Below are 16,535 nucleotides of genomic sequence, written 5' to 3'. Positions count from 1 at the left end.
CCAAGGTGGTCTCTGAATTCCATCTGCAGTTGGAAGTCTTCCTCCCTGATTTTTATCCTGACCCAAGGTCCCAGGAAGACAGACTTATGCACACTCTAGACGTGAAGCGGGCCCTCCTCTTCTACTTGAATAGGACATGCTCCACCAGACAAACCCCTAAGCTGTTTGTCTCATACGTCACACCCCGTGTGGGCACCCCAATCACTGCCCAACGTCTATCCAAGTGGATCGTAGGTCTGATAGAACTGTGTTACCTACTGGCGAAACAGCCGTTGCCAGGCCCGGTACGGGCTCATTCCACCAGGGCTGTCGCTACATCCACTGCTTTCCTGAAGGGAGTACAGCTGCAAGACATTTGCAGAGCCGCAACCTGGGCCACGCCTACTACCTTTATCAGGCACTACGCCCTAGACGTCCGCCAGTCCACCAGTGACAGTCTGGGACGTCAGGTTTTATCATCGGCTAAGCAGTAAACACCTGACAGCACCCGCCTCCAGGTAGGCTACTGCTCGCTAATCTCCCATTGGTGTGAAGCACAGAGACCACGAAGAAGATAAACAGGTTGCTTACCAGTAACTGGTGATCTTCGAGTGGTCATCTGTGCATTCACACCACCCGCCCTCCTGCCCCGCTGCTGTCTTCTTCTACCTGTTTTGTTAGGAGATTGATGCGCGGCGGTTGGTAGGAACTGGCGGGATGTCCGTGCTTGCCGTTCTGGGCATGCTCACTGGGGCTCCTGAGCATGTTCAGTTGGGCCAGGCACGAAAATCCTTTTAAGAGAGCTTGCTAGGCACCGGCAGATCCAGCGCTGGCGCACTAGATCCCATTGGTGTGAATGACCACTCGAAGATCACCAGTTACTGGTAAGCAACCTGTTTTTCAGAGTTCTAAGGTAAAACCTGCCTACTTGCACCCACCTCCCTCTGATTGCTCAGCTGTGGATCTAAACACAATTAGAAGAGACTGCAGACAGTTGAGGACAGTTACAGAAATCAAGACTCCTGAATAGACATTTTTCAAAAAAGCCAGCATGTAAATTGAGTTAATGAATGTTTATGGGGAGATAGTAAAGGACATTTCTAGGAGCCATTTCGATGCGTGCCTCTCTCCACCACATCACCACTCCCTCACACCAACTCCCCCTCATACCTCTCACCTCTTACTGCCCCCAAGAGAGCTCCTGGCAAATATCGAGCGAGATACACCAACGCTACAAGGAGAAGGCAACTTAGGAATGCAGCAAAGACATTTGCACATAGTACTCCTGCAGGCCAAGTACCAGTGAGATCGCCCTGAGGTGCTCAGAACAACGCGGTCTCCATATGAGCAAAACAATCCAGGAACACAAGTAGAGGTGTGGCAGGAGTTGGCTTAACAGATGACTGCTTCTTAAATGGACAGTTCTATGTTGCCTGCTCCATAGTGAGCTCACCAAGCAGCCTGGTGATCCTGGCACCTGAGGGCAGAACCACCAATGTGGTATACACAGAGGTCCTTCAGTAGAGAGAGAAAAAAGTATGTATGTCTCACTTCATTTTTTACACTACAATCTTCTCCACTAGAATTCCTACAACAAATGTTACATTTCAAACTTCACATCATCAGTATTATAACTGGATTTATGGAACTTAAATACCGTAGCGAAGCACGGGTATCTTATAAGTGAATGACTGAATGACTCATTCCCATGTTATCTATACGTATCCCAGGCAGAACATGCGCTGGATGGAGAAGAGAAATGTATCTTTTTCCCACATCAGAAAATGGAAATCACAGCAATCAGGTCACATTGCCTTTTCTGGGCCCACTCTTGCCTCCTGTGTAGTGTGGCGTATGTGATGGGTGTACCAGTGCAAAGTGAATTGTGTTGCTTCTTTTCAGGATTGGACTTTCAAATCCTACAACATAACAAAAAGAGATCTGTAGGTCTAGAAAGATGATGGTAAAATCTCCACTAGGGAGAAAAAAGGGGCATAGATAATTAAATGCATTGTTCTCCTCTCCAAAAAAATCTGATGTGTCAGGCCAGTCTAAAACAACTAACTAAAGAAAGCTAAGTAGAAGCTGAAATCCAAGCCAAGAAGTCCATTCACTTCTATATCATTTACTCCTATGCACCTTTGAAGTTTTATTGTACTGAATTAAAATATTGTTCCCTCTGGGTTAGTACTGCCTACTCTGATTGGCTCTCCAGGGTCTCTGGGAAAGGTCTTTCTCCAATCATGTTACCTATGAAGTTTAAGGGATTGGACCTGAGACCTGCTATGTGCAAAGCAGATGCTTTGCCACGGATCCACAGCCCTTCTTAAATATAGATATTTTTTAATTAACATATAAAGCTGTCAAACATACCACCAGTTGAGAATCACTGATCTAGCCCATTATGGTGTACTCCAACTGAAAGCAGCTGTCCATGGTCACAATACTAACTGAGGTCCTTGTAAATCTTCCATATGCAAAACATGGGCTATCCTACTGAGCAACAGTCCATCTCTCTTAGCATTCTTTCTAAATAGGAGCAAGTCTACAAGGTAAGGATCTTTCCCAACCTCTGCCACCTGAGATCCTTCAGCTGGAGATGGAACCTGGGATGCCAAACTTATGCTTTGCCACTGAACTGTGGTCCATTTTGCTCAGTTCTGGCAACAACTGTGTAGACTATCAGACAGAGGTCTTCTATGATGTTGCTGCCTACAGTTCTTTTAACTGGAAATGGTGGGCAATGGAACCTGAGAGACCTTCTGTATGCAGAGGATGTGCTGGTCTACTGAAATAGAGCCTCCTTCCCAATGAAGAAAAGCAAAGGATTGCACTTGGTCGCATAGAGGACATTTGGGCTGTTAGTGACTAGGATTCCATAGGGGATTTATCTCTGTGCTCAAAGCTTTCAGAGAAGCATTGCAATTCTTAGGGGCCTTGTGTTGTATGAGGCTCCTTTCCATGCACACCCTACCTGTCACAGTGATGGGCATTTTGCTAGTTCCAATTAAATAGGAGAGCTGAGTGGAAGCAAAAGGGCAAAAAAGAAAAAAAGGCCCATTCATTTCCTGGCTGCATCAAAGAGCTCTTTTAATCTTGTTATTATTCCCACCCATTGATTTGCAAGGGTGTTACTCAATATACACCAGATTGACGCAGGCAGGTATTGTTAACAGCTATCGCAGAGTCCCAATTGGGCAAGAAAGCCCTGAGTCTATCTTGCCAGTCAGCTCGCCTTCATCACAGAGGCGGCAGTCATTTCCGCTGTTCCATCGATTGCTATCTTTCTTAATTCTTCCACATTGGCAGTGATTTGTGCTGTATAGTTTTGTTTTGTTTTGTAATATTTATATGATCGGGAGTCTTGGCTTATTCATTTGGCTGGCTGGCTTTAATTTCCCTTGAAAAAAAAGTCTTCATGTTTCTAAGGACATATAGAAGGGACCCTAAGATTCCAAGAGGTGTTTTTTCCCTCTCTCTTTGAAGCTGGGCTTAGATAGAAGCATCCTTGGTTATAGTGGAAGGCAATTCCTGGAGTAAGCTTAAAGCATACTTTCCAAGAAGTGTGATTTTAGACTAGTCACACAAGCAGGAACTAATGTCTATTTTGTAGCTCTCTAAGACTATGCCCAGATGGCTATAGTTTAACCTTCCCACATTGAAAAAAGCAGATGGCTTATCTGAAACTGGGATCCAATAAACCCCAATTAAGTTTCTACATTTTTTTTTAAGTGGGCTGTGGTAGACACCATTGTTTTGGAGTTTTGGTCCATGGAGATTAGCCTTAAGTAGGAATACTTCATCTCAGATCAGAACTCTCCCTGGAATATCCCATTCCAACCATAATTGTCCATGTTGTAGAATGACGCTTCATGTGTATTCTTTTTGTTTATTTTCCATTCTGTGCCCTGGATTTCTTGTGTTTGGGAGGGGAGTACACATTTGGGTGTACTTTCAGATATAAATTATCATTATGGAAGAATAAATTGCAGTAAGTATCAGATACATCTCAAAGGTATTCAAATGTACATAAACTTCATTTGTGACAGATCATTGGAAGGACAGACAATTGAATGCTCAATTGAGCAAAATAGGAACAAGAATAGAATGAACAAGGGGCATTTGTCAAATTATATTTTAACCAAAATCTGAAAATAGGTACTGCAGTGGATTTGCTAACCCTTATGGGACAATACAGGGTTACATTAATATTACTAGATACTGATGTACATTTAGTGATACACCATTGCTAAAGTAAACCAAGAAAGAGTAACTTTGGGCATGACTAAGTCTGAGGCCAGCAGCACCTTTAAGACCAACAAAGTTTTACTCAAGGTATGAGCTTTCGTGTGCATGCACATTTTGTCAGATACGTTGAAATGGAAGTTAATAGTTAATAGGCAGACACTGCACAGCAAATTAGTGTACAGCATAATGAAGATGTTTTAACAGATGCAAAGGCCAAACAAGAATAACAAGCTAACTTTATATCTGTCACCATTTGTTTGGATTTAATTACAGGGAAACACACAGTAGAGCAAATAAATATGTCAAAATAGGAGACCAATGTGTAAATGTATCCTTCTTAATTGTGGAATGCTAAGAGAAATTAACGGAAATCCTGTTGTTACGCTCCATTCGTTTCCTCTCAAGCATGGAGGTAACTAACAGCATCCTTTTCTTTGTGGTGGGGTGAATGGTTGTGCAGTGTTATGTCTCCTCTGTCACCAGATCAGAGAAATACATTCCAATATTCATAGCATTACATTACCATCACTATTCCAATCTAGGCCCCGGTCACATGGGCAGGAAACTGCGGGGGGGGGAGCGTGGCTGTTTGCCCCGGGGCAAACTAACGCGCGGTAAAGTGATCAGACCTCCCGTTGAGGTACCGTGGAGGTATCGTGGAGGTTCCGTGGGAAGGGAGAGGTGCCGATCGCAGGACAATCCTGCGCGCAAAAAAGAAGTGCGCCATGCGGCAAACTGGTTTTTTTGTGTGTGTACACCACGACTGCGCATGCTCCGTTGGGTGCTTGTGCGCATCCACGGAGACTTGGGGAAAAAAAACACCTTTTTTGCAAGGGGACATGGGCGGGCGCCGGATGCCTCCGGAAACGCGATCAGACGCCTGCCCTTGCCCCGCAGTTTCCGGAAACTAGTACCTCCGAGGTACTAGTTTTTTGCTGCGTGTTTTCGGCGGGAAGCCTCGGTTGAGCCACAGAAGTGCTATGCTTCCCAGATGTGCCGGTGAGATCGCGCCCGGAAACTCCGCCTGTCTTCCGTCGCTCTAGCGTGGCTAATGCTCCGTGTGACCGCAGCCCTTCTGTTCCAAATAAGAAATACACTAAAATAAAGAGGATGTATAGCCCTTCTTGGTGAGAATACATATGTAAGGACTGAATGAGTTTAGCATATGTAGTAAGACAAGAAACCAATATCCCTGTTAAGTCCTGGGGGGTGTCCTAAGTGTTGTAATTCAGCAATTTTTCTTTCAGTTCTGTTCCTGAAGTTCCTTTGCAATAAAACAGCTACTTTGAGATCTCCCATTGAATATCCTGGAAAACTGAAGTGTTCTCCTGTAGGTTTCACAGTCTTGTGATTCTTGGTGTCAGATTTGTTAGCCGAATTGCTTTATTTACAGCAATTGACAATTTATAAATGGGTTCTTGCCAATTTATACCAAGGTCCTGATCCCACCAAGGGTTATCAGTAAAGGATTCAAGGCTGTTGTAGTTAAAATAGATGTCTTTTACTTAAAATATATCTCATACAAACAATACTGATGCACGCATACATTCAATCAAGTCCTAAGAGTTACAGTATGAAATAAGCACAGTTGCATTAGCAGGTAGGGGTGATGACGGGCGATACTTATCTGTCCTGAAGCTTGGTTGTTCCAATGAAGAATGGGTGGGAAGAAATGGAAACAAAGGGAATCCACACATGACCACAACCAGCCGGAACGCATGGGCAGTAGAGGCAAGGGTTGGGGATAGCAAGTGGGACTCAAGAGAGGTAAAAGCAGACAGGGGTCGTCTTGGGGGGAGTGCTAGCTAGGAGGAGTCAGGTAACTGGTTCTCTCCTTTTATAGGGGGTCCAAGAGGTGGGTGGTAACTGTTCCAACCTCTTGACCCACCTACCTGTTAGTCCCAAAAACAATCCTATTGGTTGCAGGTAGGGAAGGAGGTTACCTAGGAGGGATGGCCAATATTGTAACCTAAAACCTTACTTGAAGTATGGCATCTGGACAGGTGTGGAATCCAGGCATCAGGATGCTTCATTGTAGTGCTGTTGAAGTTGGCCAGTTCCATTGATAACCAAATGTCCATCTGGCAGGAAATGCCAGCTCAGGAACAAAGCAGTTGATTGGTGGTACATGACCACAAGCAGCTTTGCCATGGGGGCTGTTTCTTCCTAGAGTTGTTGTTTCATTGCTCGCAATAATGGAGATTTGTGCTGGGCAACTGTGTTGCTGAAACCTTATTTACATGTAAGGTATGTTCAGGCACCCTCTATGTGTGTCATCACAACAGGTGACCTAAAGTGTACAGTTCTCTGAGCCCATGTGTATATGCACAGTCCATTGTGTAGCAATAAGCAGTCCATAAAACAAATATCAGGCTTGTTCCCTAACAGTTTTGTATCCATTTATCCTTTGGCATAGGAATAGGTAGCATGTGAGGCAATGGGGCATTCCCAAATATCTAACCACGGATAGGAGAACAGAATGCTTTAACTGTATCAGGTTGAAAAGATTTGTTTGACAATGATTCCAACTGAATGTATATATGTATAGCTAAAAAATTATACTAAAGGTCCTTGCTTGTAGTAAACAGGTAAAACTGTACAGGAATTGTATTTATTAATTCCATCTTATGTGGCTTTAAACCATACATAATACCAGACTTTGCACTTTTTCTACCACTTAATCTCCTAGGTATGAACAAAAATTATTGAATGATTGCCCCTGGCCTGAGAAACGTCCACTTAGACTCAACCAGGGCCAGGGCTTTTTCCGCTCTGCCTCCGGCATGGTGGACTCAGTTCCCACTGGAGATCAGGGCCCTGTGGGACCTTTTATTGTTCCTCAGGACCTACAAAATGGAGCTATTCCACCAAGCCTTTGGTGGGCATCCATCACAGTTGGCCTCCTTGCTCCTAATCTGGCTCCCAATCTGCTAAAAGTGCCCACTGATTACACCTGTGGCTCTAACAGATATGAAATTCTTGCTACCTGTATGAATGTTTATTGTTGTTTTAACTGTTTTAATGTGATTTTATTGTAATGAGTCTTGGACTCGGCTTTTGTTATCTGTTCTGAGCCCGCTTCATGGAGGGCGGAATAAAAATCTCATAAATAAATAAACAAACAAGCCATGATCTTCACACATACATCAATATAAATTAGCTCCTGAATTGTCATGTGAAACTTGTTGGAATCATTAGACCTTTTTTCCACTTGGAGTCTATCTCTCATTTTAGTAATTGTAAAAAGGGAGGGGGTTTGAAACACTACAGAGTAATTGATTCCTCCTTAGACAGTATAAGTGACACAGGTTAGGTGGGGAACCCCATCAAAATATTTTTGCATTTAGTTATGACCTCATTGTTTTAAGAGAGTTAATATTTATTTGTCCTGACTGTCCTGGCCTGGTGTTGTCATATCTTGCAAGCTAAGCCGGGTCAGTCCTGGTTAGTATATATATGGAAGACCTTCCACAGAAGTTCAGGGTTGCTACACAGAGGCAGGCAATGGCAAACTACCCCTGATTGTATCTTGCCTTGAAAACCCGACACGCTCACCTTAAATTGGCTGAGACTTTATGGCACTTTACCTGCACAATATTTATTTATTAATATATTTATATCCCAGTTTTTCTTGTGGCTCAAAGCACCAGTTTGGTGTAGTGGTTAAGTGTGCCGACTCTAATCTGGGAGAACCGGGTTTGATTCCCTACTCCTCCACTTGCAGCTGCTGGATGACCTTGGGCAAGCCATAGTTCTGACAAGAGCTGTCCTTGAAAGGGCAGTTCTCAAAAGAGCTCTCTCAGCCCCACCTACCTCACAGGGTGTCTGTTGTGGGGAGGGGGAGGGAAAGGAGTTTGTAAGCCACTCTGAGTCTCCGAGTGAAGGGCGGGGTATAAATCCAATCTCCTCCTCCTCCTCCTCCTCCTCCTCCTCCTCCTTCTACCAGAATTTAAAATATCAAATAAAACCCCAAATTACATTGCTAAACAAAAATCTGCAGTCACATGCATGGCCAGTTTCTCAGTCCAGAGTATGAAGCTGGGCTATACAATTTTACATTTAACGTTTGTAGGAGGGGGCTCTTTATAAAAAGACAGCACAGATCTTACTAGTTATATTATCTCTTTAACTGAAGTTATACTTCTGAAACATACAGAAATGGATTTTGCAGGCCATTAGCTGCAAAGCTACTAAAGGGCAAAATGTGTCTCCCCATCCCTTCCTCTAGTGCCGTTAAAGAAAGTGGGGTTAAGTGGAATTCAACTTGACATCTTGTCCCATTTCATTCAGCCAAATAAGCACGTCATTCAACTGTTACTAAGTTGGTGCATTTTCTTTTTTCTTATTTCCTGGCCTCCTAGAGAAGTGGGATCAGCATGTGATCTATGCGTGGAAGGCCGAATCCTAGCGCAGTATGCTTTCAGCGCCTCCTCACCAATGCCATGTGACCCATCAGGGCACTGGAGCCCTCGAGAAGCAGAAGGTGAGCCTTGCTCTGGGGGGGGGGGGAACCAGAAGGAATGAGAGTAGAGATGGGAGGAAAGAAAGAGCAAAGCAAGAGGCTGAGGAAAAGTTAACAGATGAATTATTATACTCACTGCAGAGTTCAGGTGTTAGCCAAATTGCAAAAGGGAAGGGAATGATATGCAGTCCCAGTGTGAAGACTAGCATACATGCTTCTTCTGTGCTGCTCAGAGATGTCTCCCCTATTTTGAACCCCTGAGGAGCTGAGCCAGCACTGCCAGGACAAAAGCCATGTTTTGATCTGCCTGATCAATATGATTTGCATTGTAAATGGAAAAGGGGGAGGAATGGCAGAATCTGTGCCTAGATCCTGGAAAGGGGGGTGGGGAGAGACAATCAATAAGATTTGCTTTGTGAATCAGAAGAGGGCTGAACAGAAGGCACCAGTTTACTGCAGGCCAACAGGACGCTGCTTTTAAGAGCTGGCATAGTGTAGTGGTTAACAGTGGTGGACTCTAAACTGGAGAACTGGGTTTGATAAGATTCCCCACTCCTTCTTCATGTGAAACCTGCTGGGTGACCTCAGGCCAATCACAGTTCCCTCAGAACTCTTTCAGCCCAACCTATCTCACAGGGTGCCTGGCTGTGGGGAGAGGAAGGGAAGATTTCATTCATTCATTCATTCATTTCAATTTATATCCCACCCTCCCCACAAGTGGGCTGAGGGTGGGACACAACAGTTTGACTAACAATACAATAATAAATACAGTACACACAGAATTAAAATTTTTAGATCGACAGCATCACAGGGTCTATTTTTTGCATCTACCAGCTCCTCCCCCACAATTGCAGGGCATATATAACTAACTAATAGGACCCATGCAGCAGATGCCAAGACAGTTTTTTTAAAAGAGGGCAATTCGTACAAGGACAGTTCACCTGGGCAACTCACCCAGGCAGTGTGAGCAGGGGAGACCAAGGTCTTCAGGTGTCCACCATCTCAACCAAAGGCCTGGCAGAACAGCTCCATTTTACAGGCCCTGAGGAATTGCATTAAATCCCACACAGCCCTGATCTCAAGTGGGAGCATGTTCCATCAGGCTGGGGCCAGGACAGAAAATGCCCTGGCCCTGGTCGAGGCTGACATATTTTGGGCTGGAGACTACCAGCAGATGTTGCTCAGCAGAGCACAGAGCTCTTTGGGGCACATAGGGGGAGATGATTGTAAACTGTTTTGAGACGCCTTAGGGTAGAGGAAAACGGAGTATAAACCAATTCTGCTTCTTTACTGAACATCATGAAACCTCATAACTGTATCCTAAATATATGTGGGGCTGTTTCTCAGGCAGCATGGAAAACAGTGAGGGTAGTAGCATGAACTGTTCATGCTTCCTCTCCCAGGGTTTCTGGGGCTCATGAATTAATTGTGGAAATATTCCCTGTGGGGAAATGTTGCTCCGTCTGTGCATTTGGAGGATGGATGTACCTCACTATGGAGGATAAATTTATTTGTGTTTTAAACAGTTTCATCCCATTGTACTGCATGGTATTAGTTTGCGCCAAATTCTAACTTCATTAGGACTTACCACCACTTCTAACACCCTATTTAGTAGTTTTGATCCACCACTAGAAGTCAGCTTCCATCAGAGAGGGAGAGAACTATACACGAGGATGCATTTCCTGGAGCAGAGAGTCTTGTTCACTTTCTCATCGCTGTAAAGGCCAAATTAACACCTCCATAGAGGGAGGAGAAGGAGTTCTGCCTTTCCCCAAGCTATTTTTCCATGATGAACCAGCACTTGGGGGTAGTTAATTTTCCTGGTTTGGCCATTCCATGTGCACAGAATGCTCCACATGCAAAAACAGGGAAATAACTCCCAACCCCCGCATGCTGTTTCAACATGGGGAAGAAGATGGGGTAGGAAGACAGCAGCCCTCCTTCTCCCCACAGTGGCATTCTGAGTCCAATTGGGCTCTCATTTATTTTTAACAGCCATTCCCTGCAGCTGCTGCACAAGGCAAAACAGTAAAACCATAAAATATAGGGCAGGCAAAAGATCAGCAAATTTGGCTCCAAGCAAATCATTGCAGAGAAGTTCCAAAGACATGTTGCTAAAGTAGAGAAGACCCTGTTTCTGGTGGCCATCTCCCTTGTTTCTGGACTGGGCCCCTGAAGGGGCTGCTTATACAGGAGCAGGTCATTTAGATACCAAGGTGCCCCAGACACCTGCATGCCAAACAACTTAAATTGTGTCGAATAGCTAATAGCTAGCCATTGGATTTCTTTCAAAATTGGTAATATATGTTCCCTGTACCCCATGCCAACAAGCAGTGTTGCTGCTATGTCTTGGGCCAAATGAAGTTCCCAAACTGTCTTCAACCCTACTCAGAGCACATAGCAGTCATCCTGCCCCTTTAGTAGATGAGAAATTCCATCTAGAGCAGGCTTTATCCCCACTCTCTGAAGATCTGTCAAATTGACCAACAGAGCCTCAGTCTTTTGTAGACTGGACTTCAGTTTATTGGCCCTCATTCATCCAGTACCTCCATCAGACCTCTGTTCAAAATGTCCTCTGCCACCTGATTCTACCAGAAAAGATAAATAGAGTTGTGTTGTCAGCATACTGATGACACTTGACTCTAGATCTCCTGTTGATCTCTCCTGGTGGTTTCATCTAGATGTGAAACTGCATGTGGAATAAGACACAACCTGTGGGACTTCACAGAACAAGCACCAAGGTATCAAGCAACAGTCCCGCAGCACCCCCTCTTGGAACCAATCAGCCAGGCAGGAATAAACCCACCAGAGCATTGTGCATCCAGTATCAGATATACCACAATGCCATGGTCAGACTTAACACACTGTCTAAAAGCTCCAGAAGAATTGATCAGGTCATACCCCTTTCTGTTTCCTTCCTGACAAGGACCCATATAACCAGCACAATTCAGTTAAATCTCTAGGGTCCATTCATAAAACATTTATAAACCAATCTGCACTCATATCAGTCTTATCTGAGGCCCTTTGGTTGAACTATGTATAAATGGGCCTAAATAATTGGCATCGTCCAAGACAGCCCAGAAGCAATATCTGCTACCATTCTCTATCCATTCACATAATTTTGATCTGTGGATGCCTTCTTCGGAAGGGGCCTTCTTCAAGATAGATCGAATCTAATCCTTACTCAAAGAAGCATTCACTGCTCCCTGAGCCCAGCTGTGTAATCCCCTCCAGCCAGATATAACCAACCAAGTTGGGCAAGGGTGAAGCAGCACAGAGGTGGTGGGCCACACTCTTCTGAGCAACTTGTCAACTTCCTAAGGAAGCAGCATCCTGAAAATCCTCCAAGCAACTTTGACTTGATTGAGTTCTGAGACTGATCTGTAGAAATAATGGTATCCAGGGCAGAGCAGATGCAAGTCCAGGGTTGTTATGCAGAGGCAGGCAATGTCAAACCTCTGTTCATGTCTTGCCTTGCAACCCCGTGGGGTCTCCATAAGTCAACTGTGTCTTGAGACAGCACTTTCTATCACCAAACTAGTTGTGATCCCCATTTCCCATGGCAATGAATTCCATACATTACTTTTTCATACAAGAAACACAATTATTTCCCTTAGAGAACCAAAGTGAACAGTCAATGTTGTTTACTGAAAAGCTTTTACCCTGCCTTTCTTCCAATAAGGATTCAAAGTCATACAGTACTTAGTGTTGGATCAGGACTGGACAAACCTGAATTCAGATCCCCACTCTGCCATGAAGCTCTCTGGGTGACATTTAGGGCAGTCAGACATGCTCAGTTTAGGCAGCATCACAAGTCTTGTAAGGTCGAGCTTCTTGGAGGAAGAGAGGAATAAAGATATAATGGAAAACAATGGATGGATGTTGTCTCTTTAACCTGCTGCTCATCAGTTTCATCAGATGATCCCAAGTTCAAGTATTAAGAAAGAATTAGGGTGTTTTTTTCTTTTTCTCCATACCACACATAATTTGATAAATCCTATCCTGTCCACGCTTAGGGTTTTGGGTTTGTTACGTTGTTGTTGTTGTTATTTGGTAAAATGAATAAACCCAGAATGTATAGTAATTTCTTGTAGGGAAGATACTCCAACCTTTTGGTTGTCCTTTTCTGCAAAAAACCCCCCCCCCCATCTCTGCAATATCCTTTTCCAAGGTGGCATGACCAGAACAATCTCATAAGACCCAAGCCAAATCTGAAAATCACTTACAGCCAGGTCAAATAAAGCAAGGTCAGTAGAGCTAGGGTCACATCAGAAGCACAAGAAGGAGAACATTCCCTCTGTTCTGCAACAGGGAGAGGCTCTCTCTGCCAAAAGTTCCCACAAGCCACAAGATTTCCAAGTTCTGCTGTTAACAGAGATGTGGCAAGCTCATGCACAAGTGGGAATCATTGATGAATTACACTGTAATATTTGTAACTCACAAACACTGTTTGCATACGTGTGATTGGGCACCATGAGTATGCAGGCTTCTTCGGTGTAACCTATGATGTACCACCATAAAACATTGGCTGCTTATCATCTCACTTCCAATTTCAAGAATGCTGTGGTGTCAGCTGAGAATCTCTGGTTAGGACTAGTCAGGTGGGCTACTGTGGTCTCTGAGCTCTAAAGATTTTCTTCACCCATAAAAGGGCATAGGTGCATCCTGCATCTGGCAGGCAGCATGAAGCCTTTGGATTGGCCAGTTATGATATACATATCAGGAGCTTGACCTTCTGTTGTTCCCTCCTTGCAGAAGAGTATCTTCTGCCAGATATATTTGGGGATCCAGCTGAAGATGTTCCTTACTCTCTCAGTTCCAGCAATCAGTCTTAAGGGTCTTGGATTTGTAAATACATCATCCAGGTCTAGATTTCGTTATTTGGTACCCCTGTCCTGCCTGCCCTGAACTTGGCATAGGGTTGTGTTATCATGCAGCAACTCACATGTGAAGCCTTATACTGAACTTGACCATTGTTTTATTAAGGTCAGTATTGTCTACTCAGACTAGCAGCAGCTCACCAGGGGCTCAGATGGAGGTCTTCACGTCACCTGATACCTTTTAAATGGGAGATGTGGGGTACTGAACCTGGGAACTTCTGCATGCCAAGCAGATGTTCTACCACTGAGCCACAACCCCTCTCCAGGGCCAAGTAGACTTAGCGTGAGGTGGGTCTGTGTCTAGAATCTTTTGCCACAATTTTGAAACTAATTTGTAGCCCCCAACAGGTTTATTTGGAGATAAGTCATTGTAGAAGGGTTATTTTATTTTTAACTCTGTCCTCTCAAGTCTCTTCTGCACTGTAAATCACTCTTACAATTAAGCCTGCAACAGCTCCACAAAAGGAAAAAGACAGGTACAGTACACTCTTTTTCTCCCCTGTCCCACAGAGATAATTACAGCTTTGGGAAGACTAATTAAATCAGAAAAAGACATAAGAGAAAAGAGTTAAAGGCCATGGTCAGACATGCCATTTGGTGCGGAGGGGAAGTGAGCCTATTTCCCCTGGTTAAAATCGACACTGCGTTGCACAATCACACATCCTTTGTAGCTGCAGGCTCAGCCCATCACTGCCTGATCAGACGCCATGTGGCCGAGTGGGGTTTTTTTTTGCCTTTTGCTTCCCATGCACATAAATGAGGAACCGCACCTACGCACTGAGGGTTCCCATGTAGTATGCATCTATGTGCATACTGCTATGTGAGGAAAATAAATGGCACTGAGTCGGGATGGAATGAGCAGACCATCCTGATGTCATAAGAGTGGGCTTGAGCGAACAGACGGGAAATTCTGCCCATAGCCCGTCAGCAAGCATCAGGACTGGACTTTCCCCGGTGTCTTTAACTCCACCTCCGTGGCGGGGCAGCACAGGGTGCTGATGGCTGTGGGACCTTTCCCAGATGTTGCTGTCTGATCATGCCCTTTAGATCCATCAGGCATTCACAGCTGAGTTGGATCTAAAGGCATGTCTGACAGCAGCCAAACACTCCCTGTTCTCAGCAGTCCATACTGATCTTAAATCATGTATGTATATATGTATTTCTGTCCCAGTTTTCTCCCCACAGGGGACCCAGAGCATCTTAAACAAAAATGTAATGTCCACAAACAAAAACAAACAGTGTACAGCTCCAGTGGTTTCCTTGGGTCAGCCTACTCAGGGCCACAGGCGGCATGCCATGGCCTAAGAGCCAAGGTCCAAGAGAACTTAGCCATACACTAAAGGGCATATGAAGGTAGCAGTCATGCTCCCATGATTTCTCTGCCCTACTAGAAGAGCCTCTGGCTATGCCCAGGCTTAAATACCTGTAATGGGAAGGAAAACAGAAGCTCAGTCCAAGTCTTATGCAGCTACCACACATGTTCCCATGATTCCATTTATGGGCCTTTTATTTAGTGTTAAAAACACAGTGAGAGGTCCTAATTGCTGATCTCTCATGCCATGTCATCTTTGTCCCTGAGATTCTAGAGATGTTGCTGCCCACCAGGCTAGTGGGCTAGATGGACTTATAACTTGATATAAGGCAGATTCATTAGCCTTAGTAGCCATGTGAGGCTGCTAGCTGCCTTTGAAAAGGAACACCATGCATCTCTCATGTCACCTCCTGCTACAGCCTGGGGACATCCAAAACACCTCTTCTCCAACTGAGCTATGATCCCACCCAAACCCATCCTGAAACATATTTAATGCAGTGCCCTGTGACCAATGCTCCCTCTAAGCTGTGGAGTTTTGTGAGCACAAATTCTACTTTGTGAGCTACTGCCATTAAGGTTGTGAGCGAGCAATTTGGCTACTGTATAAATTAGTTTGCTTTGGAGCCATCCTTCCTGAGCTAGACAAAAATGTGTGAGCTAAAGGCTAAAAAACTGTGAGCTAGCTCACACTAACTCAGCTTAGAGGGAACACTGCCTGTGACATAAATAAGCATCCCAAGGCCAGGATGAGAGTGAAATGTGAAAGCTGTCTAGCTGGATTAGAATATTCCCATTTCAGTGTTGATGTCATCTGCACTTTGTCAGAAGCAAATTCAAGAATCTTAAGTTTTGCACCCATTACAGTTATCTCACTCCATGTTTCCTCCTTAATGTTAATGCATTTTACACTATTTTGTTCTATCAAATGCTTATATATGAGGTATTAGAAGAGCCCTGCTTGGTCAGAGCATGGGTTCGTTTAGACCAGTATCCTTTTTCGAACAGCAGCCAACCAGAAGTCCTAAAAGCCAGGCCCAGAGATTCCCCATGTTGCTCCTAGCAACTGGCATTCAGAGGTCTACTACCTCTGAACACAGCAGGTCTCTTTAGCCATGATGGCTAGCAGCCCTGTCCCATTCCTTTGTTTAATCCCTTTTAAAACTAAGTAAGGTGGTGATTGTTGCTACATTTTGTGGCCGTGAGTTCTGCAGATTAATTAATTGTATAACAATACAAGTGGAAAGTACATAACATGGTGTAAAAGACTCAGCAGAAGTAGCAAAAATGAGGCAGACTGAAACCAATGGCAAATAACAACATACAAAATCAGACAAGAAAGAAACAGAATGGCCAGATCAGCTCATTGCTAATACAATAGCTGCACTGAAATAGAGATGGTATGAGTGACAGGCAGAGCAATTATTTGGGTGGAAATCTGCAGACGTTTTTAAAAGAGAAGGGCTTTGGCATGCATCTGGAGGTTAACAATCCTGGAGACCGAGGAGCGGAAGCTGAACATTAGGGACCCCTGTTTTTTGAGACCATAATGTTAGCTTAATACAGTGCTGTGGGATATACTTTGTGAAGGCCTTTTGTCCTGAGATCCCCCCCCCCCCCAACTTAAAATGTTTTCTTGTAGGATATGCAATTTCAT

The 16,535-nt window shown here is 44.3% G+C and overlaps 1 protein-coding gene across 1 annotated transcript in view; it reads left to right on the top strand.

Annotated features, from left to right (window-relative positions):
- PAPPA (pregnancy-associated plasma protein A, pappalysin 1) overlaps positions 1–16,535 on the top strand; it is a 403,905-nt gene that overhangs the window by 126,009 nt on the left and 261,361 nt on the right. The window contains exon 6 of the mRNA XM_015407600.1: positions 8,589–8,710. Coding sequence (XP_015263086.1) covers positions 8,589–8,710 — 122 coding nt within the window. The remainder of the gene's footprint in view (positions 1–8,588; positions 8,711–16,535) is intronic.

Source organism: Gekko japonicus, unplaced genomic scaffold (genome assembly GCF_001447785.1).
Source record: "Gekko japonicus isolate JY-2015 unplaced genomic scaffold, Gekko_japonicus_V1.1 scaffold1257, whole genome shotgun sequence".
In the NCBI taxonomy this organism is placed as follows: domain Eukaryota; kingdom Metazoa; phylum Chordata; class Lepidosauria; order Squamata; family Gekkonidae; genus Gekko; species Gekko japonicus.
The sequence above is the reverse complement of the archived record's forward strand: the minus strand, read 5'-3'. Positions and strand labels throughout refer to the sequence as shown.